This window comes from Manacus vitellinus, unplaced genomic scaffold, assembly GCF_001715985.3.
Source record: "Manacus vitellinus isolate BGI_N305 unplaced genomic scaffold, ASM171598v3 scaffold_7_pilon, whole genome shotgun sequence".
NCBI classification, from domain to species: domain Eukaryota; kingdom Metazoa; phylum Chordata; class Aves; order Passeriformes; family Pipridae; genus Manacus; species Manacus vitellinus.
In genome coordinates this window covers 1,784,760-1,807,390 of record NW_021940813.1, presented here as the reverse complement: position 1 = coordinate 1,807,390, position 22,631 = coordinate 1,784,760, and the positions used below count along the sequence as shown (strand labels likewise).

Below are 22,631 nucleotides of genomic sequence, written 5' to 3'. Positions count from 1 at the left end.
GTTGTGTAAGAGGTTTGTGATTCCTCCATAGTATTCACAGTGAAAGTGGTAGAAAAACCATGTAAATATGACACTACCAAAATTGTGCAGTGCTGGTGAAAGCTGTTGTGACACATATGAATGAAAATGGAAGAGGAATACAAAAAGGTTGCCGAGAATAATAGATGCAGGGGGTCTTTTAACTCTCAGCAAATCATAAAAGTGTTATAACTCTTAAAAATTTGGTGCTCTCTCCTTCACTGCAGACGTTAAATGTCCCCTTGCAACAGAGGTCACTTTAAGTACCTTCCACAGGCAGCAACACTTGCTAGTCCTTCTTGCCTCTTCCATCTACTGCAGTTAATTAAAATCAGGATGGTGGATTCTCCTCTGGTGAGGTCTTACACTCTCGAGGCAGTCCTGTGGCACAGGTGTCCACAAGCACCAAATCCAGTCCTCTTCTTCCCATTTGGGAAGAAAGAAATTCTGAGTCCTTTAAAAAGAAATAAAAATGTTGCACTCCTAGCTGGGGTTGTCTTTGAGTGTTCTTTCCAAAAAGACCAGCTCTGTTTGCCATCCTAAAACACTTAATCAATTTCAAATGAAAGCAGCAACTATAATTAAAGGGAGGAAAATCCCACCACAGCAGAGGAGCCATTATTAAGGTAATTTTTTCCTTTATAACTCCTGGGGCACTGTTCACATGCAGCTGCTACTGTATGTGCTGTTTGTGCGTCAGCTTCTCCTCACGAGCTCCACAGAGAATATACTGTTAGCTTAATAATAACAATAATAATAAGTCAGCTTTTCATGTGAGTTATTCAAGGCACTGTGTAAGCACTAATTGAATGCTACAATAGCCCTGGCTGGCTGTGTGCTATTACCCCTTTTACAGCACATGCCATAGCAGTCCCATGACTTGGGTCACACCATGTAAGCAGCTCCTGTCCTTCAGCTCCTGACCACCAGCTCTGCAAGCCACTGCCTCTCCCAGAACCATTCAAGCCCTGCAGACTGGCAGCCTGACTGTTCACAGAAAACAAGCATTGAGACAGCATGATTTTTGTGTATAAAGGAAGTTTGGGGGTTAATTTCAGGTGTTATTTCTCTGTGTTTGTAGGAGAAAGAGCCTGTAGTGTAATTGGCCTGCCAAAGGACTAGCACTAACATTACAGCAGGTAACACAAGCAGAAGAGTTAATGTTATATATATATATATATATACGTATATATATGTATATATATAGGGAAGCAGGGGAAGTCCTGCTTGCTCCGCTAAAACGTCCTGATGGATCTCTCTCAAGTGCATTGATGACGCACAGCTCACGTATTTGATTTATATAGAGCACCACATTTTCCTCATCCCATCTTTAAATTTACAAAAGCTGACAAAAAGGTCACTTTCCTCCCCTAGTGGGTGCCTCTTTAGGAGTCATCCATGTGCCTTAAGGAGACCACCACCAACATGTGAAAACAATCACAGAATCACAAAATAGTCAGGGTCGGAAGGGACCTCTGGAGATCATCCAGTCCAAGGCAGGGTCACCTGGAGCAAGTGACACAGGAACACATCCAAGTGGGTTTGGAAATGTCTCCAGAGAGGGAGAATTCGAAACCTCCCTAGGTAGCCTGTTCCAGTGCTCTGCCACCCTCCATGTACAGAAGTTATTCCTCATGTTGAGGTGAAACTTCCTGTGTTTTTTTTAATGGCCATTGCTCCTCGTCCTGCCACTGAGCACCACCGAAAAGAGTCTGGTATCAACCTCTGACACCCACCTTGGAGATATTTATATGTATGGATGAGATCCCCTCTCAGTCTTCTCTTTGAAGAGATTTTTACTGATTGATTTGAAATCTTTGGTGTGAAGCAGAGCTACATCTCTTCCACCCAAAGCATCACCTTATTTCAAGCAGTCTGACAAATCCAGATTTTGTGTCCTGGGGTGGAAGAGAAGGGTCACTACCCAGTGTGCCACGGGCTGTGACAGTCAGGCGAGGGGCTCAGACTTAGAGGGACAGTTTTCCAGTCAGAAACCCAAGAGATGACTGAATTACCTGCCTGAAAAGAGCCTTGACTGACTGTAATACAGAAGATTAACAGATGTGGCTGGCATCATTTAAGACTTATTTTTGTGGCTAAACTGGAATTTGACTCCAAATGTACAAATATTTTAGTCACCTGCTGGGTGAAGGCTGAAGACCTGCCTGTTTGAACCCTGTGCATCTGCTGCTTCACATTTGACCTTGAGAGGACTCTCAGCTTCCAGGATGCTGAGGTTCAATCCCAAAAAACCTCTTTCAGCCCTGGTGTGCCAAAGGGAAACTTCCCAAGCCTCACTTCCAGACTAACCAGACCTAATAGTACTGCAGGTATATTTTGAATGTAGCAGTAAGTTGCAATAGTATCACAAGGCTGCATGTATATATATTGGACCTGCTGGAGGCAGCCCAGAGGAGGCCACCAAGATGATTAGAGGGATGGAGCACCTCTCCTCCAAGGAAAGACTGAGAGACAAGAGGGAATGACTTCAAACTTAAAGAGAGTCGGTTCAGGTTGGATATTTGAAAGAAATTCTTTACTGTGAGGGTGGCAAGGCACTGGAACAGGTTGCCCAGAAAAGTTGTGGCTGCCCCATCCCTGGAAGTGTTCAAGACCAGGTTGGATGGGGCTCTGAGCAACCTGGTCTTTCGAAGGTGTCCCTGCCCATGGCAGGGGGCTTGGAACAAGATAATCTTTACAGTCCCTTCCAACCCAAACCATTCTATAATTCTAGGATAACATATGGGTTCTTTATTATTACTTGTGTTGCTGCCTGTGCCCAGCTGGTGGACCCAGAGGGCTGCTGTCCCCACACCGGGGTGGCCTCAGCCCTTGAGGGTTGGTCGGCAGCAGCCTCCCCACTCCATCACACCCTGGAAAACACGGGCAGGGAAACCGTCCTTGCACGGGGGAAGGCGGGTCAGTGTCCCACCGCCGGCACTACTGCGAAGGGTGGGCGTTCACAGGGATTAGGGATAAATGTCCCCCGCAGCTCTGCAGCAGCAATTTTCCTCCTGCCAGCTGGACTGTCCCTGTCGGTGTCCCCGAGACACGGGGCTGGGATTGCCTCTGTAGCTGCGGACAGCGGGACCCGGCACCCCCGCCGGGGGTCACCGGGGGTCACCAGGGCCAGGTGCTGTCGCCGGGCCGGCGCGGTGGTTCGCAGCCGCGCTGCGGGGACGCGCCGTCGGGAGCGGGGAGCGACCCGGCGGGAGGATGGGATGGGGCGGGGTGGGCAGGAGACCCCGACGACACCCCCCACCTCACCCCTCCCACCCCCATCCCTCCCTCCCTCCGCTCCTGACGTCAAACCGCCCCCCCGGGTCTCCCGGGCGACTCGGCTCCATCAGCGCCCGCGTCAGCGCCGCCCGTTCCCTGGCAACGTCCCGGTGCCTTCGCCCCTTCAGCCCCGCGCCCGGGACCGCGTCCTTCTGGCGTCAAAGTGACGTCAATGGGCCCGTCTCGGCTTTCGGCGGTGGGCGGGGAAGAGGCGGCGGGGAGGCAGGGAAGGCGGGGTGTGCGTGGATGGAGGAGGGCACCGGGAAAGGGCGGGGGCCGGGACATCCCGCGTGTGGCCGCCTGCCCCCCGGTGCGCGCACACACACACACACACACACAAGACACACACACACACACACACGCTCACAGCTCACAACACACACCCGCCCGCACCCGCACACCCGCGCCGCACACCCTGCGCCCCGCACCAGCGCATCGCACCGCGCCCCGCACCGCACCGCAGGTACGGCCGCTCCGGCGGGCGAGACGCGGGACTGCCGGCGGCTCGGACCGGGGCTCCGGGGCGGGGACAGCCCGTGTGAGCCGTGCCGTGTTCCGTGCAGGTGCGAGCAGCCCGGGGCAGCGCGGATGCTCCCGTCCTAAAGGCGCGGCGAGCGCTGCCCGCGCCCCCCGCCCTGAGCCATGGTGATCATGTCAGAGTACGGCTCCGCGCCCGCGGCCGCGCAGCGGCCCCTGCGAGTCGGCTTCTACGACATCGAGAGGACCCTGGGGAAAGGCAACTTTGCCGTGGTCAAGCTGGCCCGGCACAGGGTGACCAAGACGCAGGTGAGTGCGCTGGAGGTCCGGGGATGGCGGTGGGAGCGCGGCGGCTCCGCGGAGCTGCGGAACCCGCGGCTGATGCGGCTCCTCCTCTGAGGATCTTCAAGTTTTCCCGCTGTGTGTAAAATTAAAACCGAGCGAGAATATATGTGAAAAACCAACCTGAAAACACCCCATTTCTGAGTGTTACGGTAGCTTCGTTGAATCACACTCAGTTTGCTGAAAAGCCCGACACATTAAGGGTCTTAGAAAGACTTTTTGTGGGTTTAGTTTTTTTCTCGTTCAAGAACAAAGAACTTGGGGTGTTATTCGCAGAAATAATTTATTAATGGGTAGTGCAGACGTTTCTATATTTCTAGTGCATGTTTAAATCGTATCAGTCACCACAGTAGGAAATATTCTGTTGGAGGAATCTGTTTTTCACTGGCATGGGACGGATTAAAAGATTTGCAGAATCCTGTCCAGTGCTAATTTCTGCAGTTCTGTTCACTACCTTATGTGTAATCCTTTGACGTAGAAAAGAAAAACGAAAACGTTCTGTGTCGGGAATTCTGTGTGGTTCAGAAAAACAGAATCAGCTTTGTCAAGTCCATACTTAAAAAGCTACTTTAAAAGCTACTTTACTTGGATTTTGTAAGTGGCGTGTCTGTGCGGGGGGTGTCTTTTTTTTTTTTTTTTTTTAAAGGTATCTGGACAGTGAGAGTACCTATTTTGTAATACCTGGGGTTGTTTTTAAATCTGCAGGTTGCAATAAAAATAATAGACAAAACAAGGTTAGACCCAAGCAATCTGGAGAAGATTTATAGAGAAGTTCAGATAATGAAGCTTTTGAATCATCCCCACATTATCAAGCTGTATCAGGTAAGAGTTCAGCTTTGGAGTGCAGCACGTAGATGAGATATACTTGTGCTCTTCTCTTGCACATGATTTTACATCTAATATTTGCAGAGAGAACGCATATTGAAATATTTTTCGAAAACCATTTGAAATGAGAGGGGTATTTTAAAATTCTTCATTCTTTGAACAAGACCCTGGTACATTAGACAGCCTTTTTGACAAAATGCACTGTAAAATTTACAGTTTAAACCAGGCTGATGTTTGTTTCGGATCGCGGAGCAGGTTATCTGAACTTCTATGATTAACTTGCCTTTCCTATCTCCTCTGCTTTTATAGTTTAGAAGACTGGAACTTGTTACGTGCTTTTGATAAGAGGAAGGCTTAAACTCGTGTAGGGTGGTAGAGAAGGAAGCACAAAAGTTGAGTTTGCCTTAAGTGGAAGGGATTTAAACCAACAACAATTAAACCTAATTAATCTAAGTAGAAATTCTAAGTGAAATTCTAATGTAAGAATTAAATTAGTAAAAAAATTAAAAGGCAGTAAATGTTGGTATATCTTACAATATACTAAAAAATGACCTGTTTGGTTATTCTTTTCCACTTTGTGTAGTTTTGAAAGTGAATTTTAAATATCTGTGACCTTGTAGAGTTTCATAACATGAATTTTGTTGTAGAGCTGTTCAGTTTCTGCACTAATGGGTGGTTTTAACCATAGGAACAAATTATTGTGTTGTGCAGAAAACAGGATCACAAGGATCACGAGGACTGCTTTGCAAATTCTAAATATTCGATCTAATTAGCCTTTGGTGTAAGTTCCTCTTAATCATCTTAAATAATGCTGTGTGGATTTAAGAAGAAGATGATAGAACAGTTTGGGTTGAAAGGGACCTTTAAAGGTCATCTAGTCCAAGCCTGTGCTGTTAGCAGGGATGAGATATCAGCTTGTCTGGACCTGTCTGGAAGGGCAGGGGGGAGAGAGGGGGATGTGGATGAAGCAGCAGGTCTGAAAGTCTGTGTGGAGTAGTAAATACTATTATCAGCTGTGATCTTACCGTTGGGCTTGTTAGCTTAAAAAGAAATTAAAAAAAAAAAAAGTTTAATTAACGTGTAAGGCTGAAGAGCCAGTAAGGCAGGTGCTTTGGCAAGGCATTATTTCTGAAGACCTTGACACACATGCAGTGTTTGTATTTGTAGTATTAACCATCATAACAAAAGTGGTTCTGTGTTAACAGCTGACGTCATGGCTGCCCATGGGGCAGCATAGGATATACAGAAACATTCTAACAGTTCGGTTGATTTCATTTCAGTGGAATGATGTGGGTGAAAATACTATTTTGAAGCATTTAGAAAAGCAGGTTAAATTCCATCTAGTTGAACCACTTCACTTGATGGAGCAAATGACGTTGGTAGTGGACCATAATTTCTTTTCAGTGAAGTTTTCTTTTCTTTGTTGTTGTAACTGATGCTTCACCTGTTTGGTGGAGGCTGAGAAGCAGGGATGGAATTAGATGACATACCAATGTAGGGTGTGCGTTCTTGTATTATTTCATCATTGTTTTAGTTTCAGCACCGCGTCTTAATTTCATCCAGCTGGCAACTTTCCCAGAACACTTTCCTTCAGTTTTTTAAACTGGGAACCTCTCTTCCTTTGCTCCCTGTTTGTTTATTTTCATTTGGTGTCTGTGTGTACTTGCAGAGAGGGGAGGACAAGAGTCTTTGAAAAAGGTTACATGTTAGGACCCTGGAAATTACAGCCTTTGAAGTAGCATTGACGCTTTTTCTTCTTGATTGTTAACCTGTTGTGAGCCTCCTGGTTCCAAAACAAAGTATCTGCTCCTTAAGAGGGAAATGTTTCCTGGGAAATGTTGTTTTTTTTAAAATCTGAAACGCAGCATTTGAAAGGTGTGCTGTGGTAACTGAAGATGAATTTGGAAATGCTCAGCACTTCTCATTCATCATTAAGGTTTTGGTTCTTCTTTTTTTTTTTTTCCTCCAAAGGAGAAAATTGTGAAATATCAAAGCAAGTTGATACTAGATTGATAGGTGAACTCTGGCTGATACATTGACAGTTGTTGATGTGCATCAAGCACTGCTGTTACACAAACAGCAGCCTGTTGTCACTTGCACAGGAGGCTGGACATGTCCCTGCCAACTCCAAATGGGAGCGGGAGATTTGATCTTCCTTCTTGATTTGTCCAAGTTGCAGCTATTTCTGCTGATCTGAGCCCCCACTAGCCCTGAAACAAAGACAACTTTAGATAAAGTGTTCTTTGCACGTTCAAAATACATCAAATGAAGTGTAAAACTGTATGTGAGTATTTTAGCAAAAGAGGAGTTCAGGGAAGTGTGTGGAATTATCGAAATGCTCATCTATTACCGTATGGAGATTAGGTGGCATGGTAATGGTGAGAAGAACAATGGCCTGAGAAGCCATTGTGTAGTGTAGGCACATAAGGATTGATTTGTTATCTTTTTCATTACCAGTGTGCTTGGAGAGAACACCGTGGTGCAAAATTAGCTGCCTTTACTACCAGCTGCTGCAGCAACTAAAAAATTGAACTGATATGTGTGAGAATACGCGTAGAAAAATGAATGAAATTACAGACCTCTGCTGTTTTTTAAATCATGTCCTTTTGTGTCTTCACAGGTTATGGAGACAAAGGATATGCTGTACATTGTTACTGAGTTTGCAAAGAATGGAGAAATGTTTGGTAAGTCCTCACTGCTGGATCTAGCAGTTCTTTAGATTTAGAAGTCTTGGCTTTATTGTCGTAATTCCTGAGTTACAGATATATTCTGATTGAAAACCCAGGGTTGGCATTATCAGCTGTCAAACAGCAAGCACAGCACCTGCAGGATTATGAAAAATTTCCTCCAGGCGTTTCTAAATCCTGTGCCTCTTTGGTTTTGTCTTGCAGATCATCTGACCTCCAATGGGCACTTGAGTGAAAGTGAAGCGCGGAAGAAGTTCTGGCAGATTCTTTCAGCAGTGGAATATTGTCACAGCCACCACATAGTGCACAGGGATCTCAAAACAGAGAACCTTCTGCTAGATGCTAACATGAATATCAAGTTAGCAGGTAATAAGAAATATTACCTATTACACTCTATAAACAACACTAGGCATGTAGTCAAATTTAGTATCCCTAGGATGATCCTGTAAATGTATTTATGCTAACTGAAAATAAAACAAAGGTTGCTGATATTTCTCAGAACATGCTTTCCAAACAGAAGAAAATAGCTTAAATGAATAGGCAGAGAACAAAACAACACATCTGTTACTTTCTCTACATCTTTTGCTACTTCTGAAATATTGGTATGTGATTGAATGTTGTCTCACCCCAGACTTTTACCTTCGTTTCAGACTTTGGCTTTGGAAACTTCTACAAGTCGGGAGAGCCCCTCTCCACTTGGTGTGGAAGCCCACCCTATGCAGCTCCAGAAGTTTTTGAAGGCAAAGAATATGAAGGACCTCACCTTGATATATGGGTGAGCTTACTATTCATCAGAAACCGCATTTCACACTGCGTGAGGGTCTGTGGGCTTCCAAAATCATTGTTTTTCCTGGAGTCACTCATATGCTGTGCTGTTTTCTGTTGACAGAGCCTTGGGGTGGTACTGTATGTCCTTGTCTGCGGTTCTCTGCCTTTTGATGGACCCAATTTGCCAACTCTGAGGCAAAGAGTGCTGGAGGGGCGGTTCCGCATCCCGTACTTCATGTCCGAAGGTGCTTTTTTCCAGACCCTTAATGTTAGAACAGATCCTACAAATAAAAGAATAGCTGCCCTGTTTGCAGCTGGGAATTGCTTTATGTAGCCAGTGATTTCTGTGGGGCAGCACTTAGAGATGAGGGGCTGGTTGCACATGTTTTCTTTTCTGGGATCTGCTTTATGGTGCATCTAAAAGGCTGGCGTTTCCTTTCTTAGAGTATCCCTATGGATTACAAAAATACCTGACATCCTAGCTGGAGAAATAATCACTCACAAAAGAGAGAAAACAGGATTTTAATGAGGCTAGCCTGCAGTGCTGAGATGGGTGTAGTTCTAAGATATTTTAACTATGCAGAAGGGGTGTATTCCAGTGTGACTGTGCTGCCAAGGAGAGCAGAAATAGTGGGACTTAGCACTGTTTCTTGAGCACTCCCAACAGTCTGATGAGAAAAAGGAACTGAAGATTATTATCACCTCTCTCTGATTTGATTTCAAAACAAGTGAACACGCCTCTGTCTTCACGTGAAAATTATCTTATGAAGTCTGACCTTTATCATTTATAGCCATGAACAGCTTTGATTTCCTAGTTATAAATGAGTAAGCAGTATATATGGATAAGGAAGTTGTATGTGATGGGGTTCTGTACTAAATTCCCACCTATTTTATGTGGATGTAACAACATTAAACTTGCATCCTCTCAAAACTAGCTCTTGTGCAAGGTGCAAGGCCACCTGAAACGTACCAATACCCAGTACAGCCTCATTTCCTGCAGTGACATGTTGCTTTTGTGGTGTATGTGGGGACATCTCTTGTGCTGTTTGGAATATCTGATGGTCAGACCAGGCATCAGCTGCTCAGAAACCTTTAATTCGTGTTTTCATAGACATCACACACCGTTACTGGGAAGGGTTCTTAGCAGTGACCCCGGGCTGGGCTGTTGTTTTTACGCCTCACTCACGAGTTTGTCTTTGTCATCCAGACTGTGAAACACTAATCCGGCGGATGTTGGTTGTGGACCCAACCAAGCGGATAACCATTTCCCAGATAAAGCAGCACAAGTGGATGCAAGCTGACCCATCCCTTCAGCAGCAGCAGTCCTTGTCCTTCTCCATGCAAAACTACAACTCCAACCTGGGTGACTACAACGAGCAGGTCCTTGGGATCATGCAAACGCTTGGCATCGACAGGCAGAGGACTGTGGAGGTGAGAAGTGCTTGCCCTGTAGATACATCTTCAGTGACTACCAGAATTCCAGTGGTGCAGTCATATGTGTGTCATGCAGTGACTGACCTTGATCCGGTGTCACAGCATAGTAAAATCTTCACTGCCCTCCTGGATTTTTGCTTGATTTTTGAGTGTGCTGTTACGAGGCACAAGTGACGAGTTTTGGCTGCCTGTGTGTCCTGAGTGACCTGTAACTCAAAAGGGTCCTTTCAATGTCTCCCAGTCTCTGCAGAACAGCAGCTACAACCATTTTGCCGCAATTTATTACCTGCTCTTGGAGCGCCTCAAGGAGTATCGGAGCAGCCAGTTGTCCAGTCGTCCGGCAACCGGCCGCCAGCAGCGGCCCAGGAGCTCCGAGATCAGCAATGTTGAGGTGAGGAAAGGCACTTGCTTACTGGGAAGATGTGTCCTTTGGATCTGCTTTTTTTCTGTTGCTCGCTACGGGAAAGTACAAGGTTGTCACTGTCAGGCTTCTTGAAAAACCAGTCCTGGTATTGGTGCCCTCTGACAGGACACAGCCTGCTGTTCTTCAGCAAGAGGCTGATTGAATACTAATGGCCTGTTTCCTAAGAAGCGACTGTGGGTCATGGGCCAAAGAATAGTCTGCCTCCAGTGCAGGTCATTAACGAACCAGAAGACTTGACTTCTCATTTTTTGTCCTCTTGGGCATGGCTCGGTAACACTTCTTTGTTACATAACCTGTAGGATGCTCAGAAGTACTCCATGAGTCAGTTTGTGTGTTTCTCTGACATTCTTTTTCTTTTCCTCACTCCCACCCCCTTTGAAGTGTGGTCTGGGTGCCTTTTCAAATTGCACTTCCAGTTAAATTGCCTAACTTAGCAGAAGGAGTTCTGTGTTTGTGTTGGCATTGATGGATTAGCTTTGTTAATTTTCATAGGAAGTACGAAGAAAAAGCTTGCAGGGAAGGTGGCTCTGAAATTCTTGGAGCCTCCAATGTCTCAAAAGTCACGTGGAACTGCAGTGTATGTGATGGCTTCTGTGCACCACTCTCTTTCTCCAGATGCCTCAGGACAGTCTCTCTAGCGAAACCCTGCGATCATCTCTGCTTTACCAGCAACCTCAGAGCCTGATTCAGCCATCCTTGCAGGCAGAAATGGACTGTGACATAAGCAATCCATTACAGGTTGGTGTTCTCAGCTAAACTGTGTGTTATTTTTTCCCCCTCCCATTGTTCTGCTAATCCAAAACAATGGGGGTTGTGACTGTTGTTCTCTCCCTCCGATCTTTTGTTTGGCATTTGGGCCTGGTGTCACTGTAGCCTCTCAGACAATACTCCTATTGAAGGCATGAAGGACTGTGAAGAGTGTTAAAAGGTAGTGCAGAAATAAGCAAAACACCCTTAAGTCTGTGATCTGCCATGTTTTTCAGCCTGTGTTCTTCCCTGTGGACAACAACTTCAACGGGCTCTTCCGGAACCGCTCCATCTCCCCCAACAGCCTGCTGGAGACCACCATCAGTGAAGAAGTAAGGCAAGAGAAGGAGCTGGAGGATGAAATCAAGGCATATGACCACCCCATCCGCATCCCTAGCAACACCAGCAGGAGGCACACGCTGGCTGAAGTGACCACCCATTTCTACCAGCATGCCCCTCCATGTAAGTAAGTCTGGGAGAGATGAAGGGTGTCCGTAGGCAGAGGAAAAGAACAGAGAAGGAATGCCATAGAGGCCAAATGCCCAGGGAGTGTGTGCTGATTTTACCTTGACTGGGATAGGAAAGCCCAGAAAAGTGGTCTGTACTCTGCCCTCTGCAGTCCTGTCTTCCCACAGATAAGCATAACCCTTAAAGAAGAGAAGCTGTGCTGTTTTGTTTCATCTAAATCACTTCAGCAGGGGGCATTCTCATAAGCAGGACAAAAGCCTTGTCTGCTTGCTCCCGCTGTTGTTCCAGGGGAGGAGGGAGTGCCTGAACTTAACAAAAAACTCATCATTAACTGTGTTTGGTACATACTCGGGCCCTGTGAACCACCCAAACCAGCACAACTGTTCACAAGACAATAATCCTGGTGTTGCTCAAGAGACACTGTGTGCCTGATCCAGCATAGCCTGGTGAGGCTGGAGTTGCTGGCAGAGCCCTGCCAGCTGGACAGGAGCCCAAACTAAGGTTATTTGTTGATGACCCCTTGCTGGAGTCAAGCCCTGCAACAACACGAGTTACTGGACACCTCTCCAGCTCGCACCTGCTTATTAGTGCCAGTGTAGGTGGGCAGGAGGCTCTGATGTCATGTTCGTTCCTTCCCGTACTCATCCTGGGAATGCTCTTTCTCTCCTTCCTTCCCCTCCGTAGGTATAGTCATTTCCTCTTCTGCCAGCCCCACAGAGGGAACTAGTTCAGACAGCTGCCTTACTTCATCTTCAAATGACAGCTCAGTGGCCCTGAGCAGCTGTTTGGCAGGTCAGGTAATGACGGGGAGCCCGGCCACAGTGAGGATGACGTCGCCCTTCCTAACTTCCCAGTCTGACGCTCCGGTGTTACAAGCCCAGGGCTGCATGGGAGGTGCTTCTCTCCTGCCTGTCAGCTTCCAAGAAGGAAGGCGAGCATCTGATACCTCATTAACTCAAGGTAATGCCTTCCTTGCTTCGTTGCTGGGGAATTGCAGCCTTCCAACAGCCTCTAGGAAAGGGCAGGATGCAGGGATACTTGCTTGTCCGTGTCGGTGTTACGCTGAGGCCGGACATTCTGCCTCTTGTATTCGTGGTCCCTGAAGGAAGGTTGGGTGCCCTGAGGGAGGTGCCTAGAGGAAAGGTTCTCAGATACTGATTCAGCCTGCCCATGGAGATATTTCTGCTGCCGTGAGTGGGATGGCAGGCTCCACCTTCCTCCTAAAATATGGAGTGCACAACGTCATGATTTCTGTCAGGTTTCTCCTTTGCCGTGTGTGTCCATCTGCAGCTGTCCCAACCCCTGTTGTGTCACCTAAATCCTGCCCTGACCATCAGGCAGAGGGGTGGACGCGAACTGAAGAGTCATGGTCTCCTCTAGCCCTGTTCTCACTCACATGAAGGCAGCTGCCCTCTAGAAAGGCTGATCTGTAAAGTGTGCTCCTAGGCAAATGCTGAGGGGGATTAAAGTGCATTTCTTTTCCTCGTGTCCCACAGGCTTGAAGGCTTTTAGGCAGCAGCTGCGGAAGAATGCTCGAGCCAAGGGGTTTCTCGGCTTGAATAAAATCAAAGGCTTTGCTCGGCAGGTGTGTCAGTCCTCCTCCTCTCGGGCAGCAAGGAGTGGCATGAGCCCCTTCCAACACACGCAGCCCAACACCTGCATGTACAGCAGCAGTGGGAGCAGCAGAGAGGGGAGAAGCCTCCTGGAGGAGGTGCTGCAGCAGCAGAGGTGAGGGAGGAGCTTTCCTGTTTTCGATGGGTTTACTTTGGTTTGGGGTAAGCGAGGAGGAGTAAAGCCAAAGAGTTTGGGGGTTTGGTCGCTGGGGATTCCTATCCTCCACCTTTGCTGTGTGGCAGCAGGTAAAACTGCTTGGCTTCCTTTGTGGCTTCCTGCCCTGGCTATGTAACACAGGACGTGCAATTCCACTTAGAAAATCTCAACGTCCAAATATTTGGAGGTTGCTGAATTCAGGAGCAATTTGGTATTGTGGGGGGAAAGCACTGCCTCTCCCCATTGCAAGCTGTGTTTTTCTTTGTTAGTTTTGGGAATGATTTCTTTCCTTCTCTGCCTCCTCCTGTAATTTTCTCATGGCAGGGAAGTGAGACCTTGTAATTTGGAAAAGTTACAGGCCACAAAGGAGGCACAGTTCCAGTGGCCTCAAATGTCATGTGTGGTGGCACCTCTTCATTCCCATAGAAGCAAGATGGAAAATTGAGCTTCCGGTTTATCTGCATACGTTGTCTCTGGAACATCTATTATTAGCTGGCCAAATGGTGACTAAATAAACTTTCTGTTGATAGTGGCCCCCTCCAGCCTGAGGAAAAGCCAAGTGAAAACAGGTTGGCCTGGCACGGGCAGCTTGATTTGATTGGACTGACTGGGAAAGGAGAGGTTTGATAGAGAGAAGGAAACAAAGGGGAAAATTATGGTCAGTGTTAGGGGAAAGAAACGGAGGAGAAGGGCATTAAACCATCCTAGCAATGTAAATTAACCTCTTCCACCTGGTATTTTTTTTTTCAGAATGCTCCAGTTCCAGCATCACCAACTACTCCAGACAGCTTGCCCCCAAACTCCTCAGGCACCTGCAGCGAACGGCGTCCCCTCCTCAGAGAGCCCAGGTACCTGCAAGGCGTCCAACTCCATCCTGCTGTCGGAGCTGCAAAGAGAGAACTCCTTTGAGCTGGCCTTTGCTGGCAGCAGCCAGCTGCTCCAACCTCATTTCTTCGGGGTGAGCGTCTCCCCGGTGTCCTCGGCCGCTCACCTCCTGGACACGCACCTGTACATCAGCGGCAACGCCTCCCCCGTGAGCACCACCTTCTCCCAGCAGCAGAGTTTCTCTGTGCAGTCCCCGGGCTACGACGCCGTCGCTCTGCAGCACGGGGACTGTGAGATGGAGGACCTGACTTCCAGCCAGCTTGGGAAGTTTGTCCTGGTCAAATGAGAGCCCTGGCTGCTCCTGTGGGGAAGGAACTTTTCGCCGCTGTTCCGTGGCTGGCTGGCGTCGTGCGGACGAGTGACTCTCAGAAGCAATAAATTTTGAAGTATGTGAAGAGGCTGTCTGGCTCAGAAAGCTGGCAACTTTATAGGACTGAAACAAGCAATATGTATGTCTTTTTTGTTTGGTTTTATTTTTTTTTTTTTTTGCTTCTACTATTCTTGCACTGAACAAATACGAATAGGAACTGAATTTTTTTTTAAAGGAAAAATAATGATGGGGAAGATGGGTGGGGCATTTGTGGGGACAGGGAGGGATGTGGTTGGGGAAGAACTCTTCGGTACTGTACTCAAGTCAGACCAATACAGCTCTGCTGTTATGCAAGATTAGCAGCTGTCAGTAGTGGTGACACAGCAGGGAGAGGCTTTTCAAAGAAGGGACCAGAGCCTCCCTTTTTCACAATATTCATTTATGGGTTTGTGAAGATGATTACCTCTTTTAAAGAAAATAAACAGAAAACCAGTGGCATGCAGCATTATGCATTCATAGGAGACAAAAATGGAAGCATTGCCATTTGTTGTTTTTTCTTTCCCTCCTGTTAACACTCGTTTTATTTAAAGGAACCAACATCCCCATTCCACACCTCCCAGATACATACACTTTAAATGAAAACTGTGAACTTCTTGCTTGATACATCAGCTGGAAAAGCTTAACATGCCCTTCTAATTAGTACAGAAGCAGTAACTATTGAAAATGTATTCCTTGATATCAGGATCCAAATTGCATAATGCCTGGTCTTTTGCAGGGATGTTTGTTTGGGAGTGGTGTGTGTCTACATATACACATGTGCACACTTGCGTATATTTTGTTGGTCTGGATAATCTTTAGGAATCTTTTTATAAACTCTAAGTTTATTCATATTCTTGCAGAGGCACTGAGGAGGGAAGCAGCAGTACCGGTGGGGTGATGGGAAGGGTTTTCTTTTTAAAAAGTCCCTCCTGGATGTTGACTACAAAGTTGCCTGAGGGGTATTTCTTAGTGCTGCACATTGTTATTTCAGCTGCTAATTATGTTTTTATGCATTTCATTATCAGGGTCCAAACAGAACTGACTCTTGGGGAAATGTGCAATATTGAGGTTATAATTATATATTGACAAAGACAAAAGGAATAGGCTAGAACAGAATTCTGCTCTAACAGAGTACAGCTTTTTCTGAACAAAACTGTATTAAAAAGTGAGTAAAACAGCACAATCTTTGGGTGTGTTTGTTTTTGGTTGGTTTGTTTTTGGCATATTAGCAAAACGAGGTTTTGGATTAGATAGGTGTTTTTTCATATGGTTTTTAATGCTGTATATGTATATAAATAGGAAGCAGAAAACTATATAACACTAGTTATTTTTTATATTTTGTAATATGCTTATGTTGTGTTTCTGGTATAAACCCCAGCTCCCCTTCCAAGGCAGACCATGACTTCTGTTGGTGTCAATAGAAGTTTTGCTTGGGTATAAAGGGGAGAGCAGGCCGTGCTCCTACAGAAATGAGTCAGGGAGTGCGTGCAAACTTTGGAAGCAGGTGAGCAGACAGTGAGCCAGCTTGGCTGGAAGCTGCCATCTGAATGTCAGAAAATAGCTGCATTCTGTCTAAATGCTTAAAGGACCCATCTCTCTAGTGTGACACAGGGTGCCTTCAAGTTACCTTGGCTTCATGCAACCTGCAGTATTACGCATTTGCAAATAATATAGAGACCTTTTTGTTTGTTTGTTTTGTTGTTTTGTTTGGTTTTTTTTGTTTTGTTCTGTTCTTTTTTTTTAAGAAAAAAGCCAAAGACTGACCAGGTTAATTGGTGGGAGTAGGAAGGGTTGAAGATGTCATGTGGCTCTGTCTGTGGCTCTCCATAAACGACCTCTTTATCTGTGTGTTGTACCTGTGTGTCTGTATTGGTGCATGCCCAGCTTGCCACTGCTGCTCCATGGTCTGGAAGCTTCAAAGTGAGAGAAAACTGGTTGAGTTGAACTCCTGTTAATGAGTGGTGCCTTGCAGCAGAGAAAACACCAAAGTCTCATGCTCATTAGTAGTGTGGGTTTAAAACAAACAAACAAACAACCCCTCCAAAAAACCCCAACCCAAAAAAAAAAGAGTGCATGGGGATGGCTGAGGAGGAGGGCAAGAAGAAACCAGCTCGTCACAAAGCAGCAACTTTGCCTTCAGTTTTGCAAGGGGTAGCACACGTACTTAAACCACAGAATTTCCTCTTCAATATGTGTTTTGTTTAATGCCATGGATCTAAAGGCCACAGATTCTTTAGTTTCCTGTCCTGAGCAATGACAAGCACTTTACTTTCATAGTATTTTTTTTTTTCTTTTCCAATTGCTGTAGAACCTCTTTGGAATTATTGCTGGAGCAGAAAGAGGTCATTTTAAAAGTCTGGGTTCTTTTGTAGATATCTCGACAGTGCTGTTCTGCAGACTGCAATGCAATAGGGTATTTAAAGACACTACGTGATTGGTTTAATTGAGATGTATATTTTATTTTTTATCATGACCGAACAATCGTTTTATTTCTTATGTTAAAATGAGAGGCGGACACCAAAATGATTAGTTGATGTGTTTTATTTAATATTTAAATAATAAAAAAAAAAAAATGTTTTAAAATCCTGCGTCCTGCACGTGGTTCTGTGGAGCGACGCTCGCGTAACTCGCGCGGTTAAGACCGGTTTTTAAAGCCGAGGTCCGTAGGACGTTCCTGACACTTTCTGTTACGTCCTAAACGGAGAGGAATGGCAGGCTCACAAATCTGATAATGGGATATTGAGCCTTTCGCTGGTAGGCAATCTGTCTGAATCTAACCCAAGTCTGTGGTAATCGGGTTATAAAAGCCGGCAGTAACAGAGATGGTCGAGCGCGGTTTAGTCGTCACCAGATGGGCACTCCCTCCGTGTCACCTTCAGCTGAGAGAGGCCCCAGCCAGATTAAGGCAGTCACTGCAAGAGAGCAAAGGGAAAGAGAGAGAGAGGGAGGGAGAGATTCAAGGGGGAGGGGGGGAAGTGGCTTTTCTCTTGTAAAACATAACTCGGAGAGTTAAAAAAGCTACTGAAAAGGCTTCGCATTTCAGCTCACGCACTCAGAATGAGGGGCAAGGAAGGGTTTCGCCTGCAAAGGGACCCCCAAAGATTTGCAAGCTTTAGTTTGACCTGGCAAAACCTCAGAAAAAAAAATATTCTTCCAACCAAACAATGGTGGGGTTTTTTAAAAATAAAAATAAAAAAATTAAAAATAATTTAAAAAATTGATCCTTATTCTGATGTTTTTATTTCCAAATCACCTACCACATTTTGGAGGAAAGGAGAGTGATGCAAAGGTAAATCCAAAAAGCTAAATAAAAGCTTAGGGGGGAACAGAAGTAATATTTACTTATTTTGCTTTCTAAAGGAGTTGTTTGCTGAGATAGAATTTGTAGAGCTGTCTGTGCATTTGCCAGGACTCTTGAACAGGTAAAAAAGTGTCACGCACATGTTTTTCCAGGGTTTTGTTTTCAATGTGACCATCCAAAGCTAGGAATTTTGCAACTCTTAAAATATAATGGAGGTACTCTGAATTGTCTTTTATTAGGCTTTAGTATGACCTCATTTAAGGATAACCCCAACTGCTGTTTTCAACTTGGTTCTCAGGACATTATTTTAAACTCCAGTAATTCTGAGAAATTTGAGAAAGTTGCTTCTTAATGGATGCAGCTCCACCAACTTTCATTGACATCACTGACCCTTGGGTATAGAGGGATCCTGACAGCATCATGATTTCTGTGAAACGGTAGGAAAAACAAGGACAAAGAAACCCTGAGATTTTGGACTTGGCTTCCATGTGTACACTGTTTCACTCTTAGTGCTTTAGTCACTGTCTTCCTGCCTTTCTCCTGAAATCTGTCTCTGCTCCTGTTTACAGCGTTTGTTTTTGTCTTTAACATCTCTCAAGATGCTGTTTTTCTTGGCTTCATTTCTCACATTACAACTTGGTACCTAGTTCCTTTCCTTTCCTTCCCAGCCCAGGATCAGTGTTTTTTCCCTGCCTTTCAGATGGAACAGATGCTGGCAAGTTTAGCACAATCCCAGAAGTGAATGATCAAAACTTTTTTTTTTTTTTTTTTAAAAGGAAATGCTTAGAGCTGGCAGAAGATGCCTGACTGGCAGTAATGAAAAACACAGGCTGTTTTTGCACTCAGAAAGCCGAGCACAGACACCGAGCTGAGCACTCTGGTGCCAGTGCGGTCCAGGCACGGGAGCAAGGGATTCTCACCTGCCCCTCTCCTCCTCTCCTCCTGCCCTCTGGCAGGTGATGCATAACTCAAACCCCAGATCCACGACCTTCTCCTTCGCTGTGTCCAGCACAGCAGTCACACCTCAGTGAGGAAAGGAATTCCTTGTGGAAAAAGCCACCCTTGTGTAATCTCGACCTGTGTCAGCTGGGAAGGAGAAGCGGCAGAAGGGAAGAGCGGTTGAGAGTACGAAATTATGGGGCAGGAGATGGGAAGTGATGGGTACTTCCTTTTTACTCACCCTGCAAAGTGAGAATAAGGCACACGTCATGCAACGAGGGAGAATTAATTTAAGACTGATAAAAGGAAATATGTGCCCCGGGAGGACATTGCTTCAAATGCGCTTGCTGGCTTATTTCATGACTGCTAACTACTTTTAGTGGTGACAGTTAAATCAATGATAAAGGTAATCCACTGTCATGGTTTATGGATTTAGCAGAGCAGCTGTGGGAGATCAGGAAAGAGCTGGCCTTTGGTATAGACTGCCAGGGGCATGATAGATTTTTAGGACAGAAATGCATTTCTCCCAAGGCATCAGATATTAGCGCCTGCCAAAGGCAAAACTTTCATGTGAGGTGAACGAACGTGATCATTACCTGCAATAAATTCCAGTTTCTTAATAAACATTTCGTATACAATGTTTTATGCAGTGATAGTGGCTCAGACTGAGGGCCCAGCTAATCAGGCAGCTCATTTCAGCAGCAGACTCTGAGGTAAAGGGTGTGAGGACAGGGCAAGCATAGCACAATTCCTTTGTGGTATTACCAGCTCAGTAGAGAGCAGACTGTGGTTGAGAGAATTTTTGACTGGCATCTGGGTCATTGTGTTTAACAGCTGCAGATGGGTCGAGCCTCCAAGAATTTGGCTAACCCCTTTTGGAATTGTTTTATAATTCTGGCCTTCACAGCATCCTGTGGCAACAAGTGTCATAATTCAATTTTGTGTTGTGTGAAAGAAGTGCTTCCTTTTCTTTGCATTAGACATCCAGATTGGGTTGTGCTGCCTTTCCCTTGTGATAGAAGACACAACACGTAATGATCTCCTGTTCACACTTCCAGACTGCTCATGAGTTGTCAGGATCTCTCTCACATCCCTCCTCAGTTGAGGTGACCAAGAACTCTGCTGTAGTCAGCCTGCCAGCCTACGGAAACCATTAAACGTTCCTGTGCCACCTCTTCTGTGTCTTCGTGGGTTCTTCTACATCCTCCTCAGTGTATGCAGGGCTGCACCCTGTGTTTGAGTCAGCATACCCCAGAAGGAGTCACTTTCTCACTCTCTCATCATTCTCTAGTCATTCTTAAGGCTCTTTTTTGCCTTTTTGATGCCTGTTGAGCTGGATTTTTCAGCAAACTCAGTGACTGAGGTTTCCTTCCTGCCTGATGTTAACTTGGATGGTTTTTGTATGGCTTGGGTTGGCATTTCTCACTCTCCTCACTTTTAATTTGCTGCTGGCAAATTTCATAGGTTATTTCACCATCCTGTCATTCAGTTTTCTGAGATTTATCTCTACCTGGTTGCAGCTGGACTTTTTATGAGTATGTCGAGTTGCTCAGATCTTGACATGAATGGATTTGCAATGCCTGAGCTCTCACTCAACAAACTCTGCTCTTTCCCATTCTATCTAAGTTATTCTGCTCTTTGTTATACTTTCTGTCAAAAAGCCTTGCCTGGCTTTCCAGCCCACAGGTCTCTGGATGACCTCTAAAAGCCCTTTTTAAGAATGAATGTAACATTTGCCACCTTCCATTCCTGTGGTGCCTCCCCATTTCAACAGCTGCTGTGGTATTGTGCTGAATAGGTCAGCAGTTTCAAGTCTGAGTTCCCTCAGAGCTCTTGAGTGAAACCGTCTGGTCCCAGCAATATGCTAATATTACTTTTTATTGTTTTATCCTAAAATCTCTTCTACTGACACCCGGAGTTTCGGAGAGTTTCTGAGGCTCGTCCCCTCTGCAGCTGGAGTGGGACATGAAGTGGAGCAGAACCACCACGAGTGAATGGATGGGTCTGCAGGGCCAGAGGCTGAGCACACAGACCACGTGTCCCTTTTGAACCTCAAAGAGGTGACAAAGCCGTGACAGACGGGTGGGCACCAGAGAGTGCCCAGATCAGCCCAGCAGGCCCCTTGTTGTGCCCTGCAGGGATGACCAAGCCTTTCTCCCTTCCCCGTGTTTACAGACGTGGAGTTGAATTTATGGATCTCTTCCTCAGCTGATGTAAACTGGGGTTGCTAAATCAAAGCTAATGCAGCGACGCTGCTTTATGATATAAACATTATTAACAGCACATTAAGGCTCCAACGTCCAGAGCCACACAACCTCATCCTTTGTTTCTTCAGCCACTGAGGCAGTGAATTTAGATTCATTATTTTTGATGGAGCTTTTCCTGTATCATGCCGGGGTGCTTTTTTAGTTCTTCTGTCTTACGTCCCTTTCCGCTACCCTGGGCAACTGTTTTGGTTTTGTTTTTTTTTAACAGTCCTTGGTTTATTCTGTGACAAGAAAAATATCTTACTCGAGAGCTGGAAGGGATTTTAGAAATTCTAGCTAAGTATCTTTTTTTTTTTGTCTATCCTTGCTGATCACTACTTTCCCATTTCCTGGTAAGGTAACATGATGTTCTCATTTGGTGAGCTCGTCTACACACTCAATAGGCAGGTGGGTATTTAGGGCTTCTCACACCCATTATCCCCAGGCACCTGTTGGATTTCCAAACAGATCTCCTGCAAGCAACATCTTGCAAAAACTGAGCTTTAAACCTTCGTGTTCATGCCAGAAAAAAATAAAAAATGAAAAAGGAAAGTCATTAATCATTTGATATTAGCTGTTTTTTTCTACTTGCCTAACAGGATTACTCTTATATTTGCTGGGATATATTCACACATTCTGTTCTTTGGACCCAGTAAAAGTAGTTGTGCAGTGGTCAGCTAAGTGTCTTCTTGGGTTTTTCCTGCTCAACCCTTGTATGGTAGCAGATGATTTTATTGAAAATACAAAATTAGATTTCTGGGAACACTTATGCACATGCCTTTGAAATCCATTTTCCATGAAAATTTTTGCTCTCTGCTGTGAAAAGTGAGCACAACAGGAACGAGGACATGGAGACACCAAATTGACTGCAATGCTGGACAGATCTGACAGATATTTATATGACTCTTACTGCTTTCCCTTTATTGGTATGTCTGAGAAAACCCGGGGTACTCAATTTTGGGCTAGGGAGGTTAAAAACTCCCCATGCACTTTGAATTCAATGACATATAGAAGCGAAATGGTGTCTCTCTGCCCTGGAGGGAGGAAAGGTTTCTCTATGGATTAGTTGAGGTAAGATGGTTTTAAAAGGCTACAGCTATGTCTTCATAATGATTTTGACAGGGAAATGTGGCTTTGGTTCTTAATTACTCAGATCTTTATTGTAAATCACCAAAGATAGACTTGATGAGTCGTAGGCATCCAAAGGATGTGGCCCAGTGGGTTGTGTTCCCACGAGAGTGGTGGGAAGCAGAGAGGAACAGGAGATCTGACAGGACTGATGACTTCAGTGACTTGAGGCCACTTGGCCCACTTTGCTTCTTGGAAGGAGGTCCCATTCAGCAGAGTCCAAGGTGCTCCCCAGAGGGAAGGGAGGAGATGCTGTGTTTCAGCCTGGGAAGATGAACATCAGAGCTGCAGGAGGGAAACAGGAATCCTGGTCTCCCCCTCATGCCCACTGTTGGTGGAAGCAGCTCTCTGGACAGCTTTAGTGCCTTTAATACCGGTGTGTCTTCTACTGCCAGTCAACCTGTCACCAACTGCACAGGTGGTGGGAGATGCTGGGTTGGTCCCAGGTAGCAGGAGGAGGAACCTGTGATGGAGGAGTCGGTGCAACTGGGCTACAAGGTTGTACCTGCTGCTGGACCTTTGGGAGCAAAAGGAAATTGCCTGG

General features: G+C 45.7%; 1 protein-coding gene across 2 annotated transcripts; it reads left to right on the top strand.

Annotated features, from left to right (window-relative positions):
• Nucleotides 1-3,924: 3,924 nt before the first annotated feature.
• SIK1 (salt inducible kinase 1) lies at nt 3,925-17,056 on the top strand. Of its 2 annotated transcripts, XM_008933039.2 has the most exons (13): nt 3,925-4,083; nt 4,822-4,938; nt 7,562-7,625; nt 7,833-7,994; nt 8,279-8,403; nt 8,518-8,641; nt 9,604-9,827; nt 10,072-10,221; nt 10,870-10,992; nt 11,238-11,463; nt 12,154-12,429; nt 12,966-13,197; nt 13,990-17,056. In XM_008933039.2, exons 1-13 carry the CDS (start codon nt 3,940-3,942, stop codon nt 14,408-14,410), a joined length of 2,388 nt encoding a protein of 795 aa, XP_008931287.2. In that variant the 5' UTR covers nt 3,925-3,939; the 3' UTR covers nt 14,411-17,056. The 2 variants fall into 2 exon arrangements, with proteins under 2 accessions (XP_008931287.2, XP_017939613.1); XM_018084124.2 differs by lacking the exons at nt 3,925-4,083; nt 4,822-4,938 and adding an exon at nt 5,033-5,722.
• Nucleotides 17,057-22,631: the final 5,575 nt, after the last annotated feature.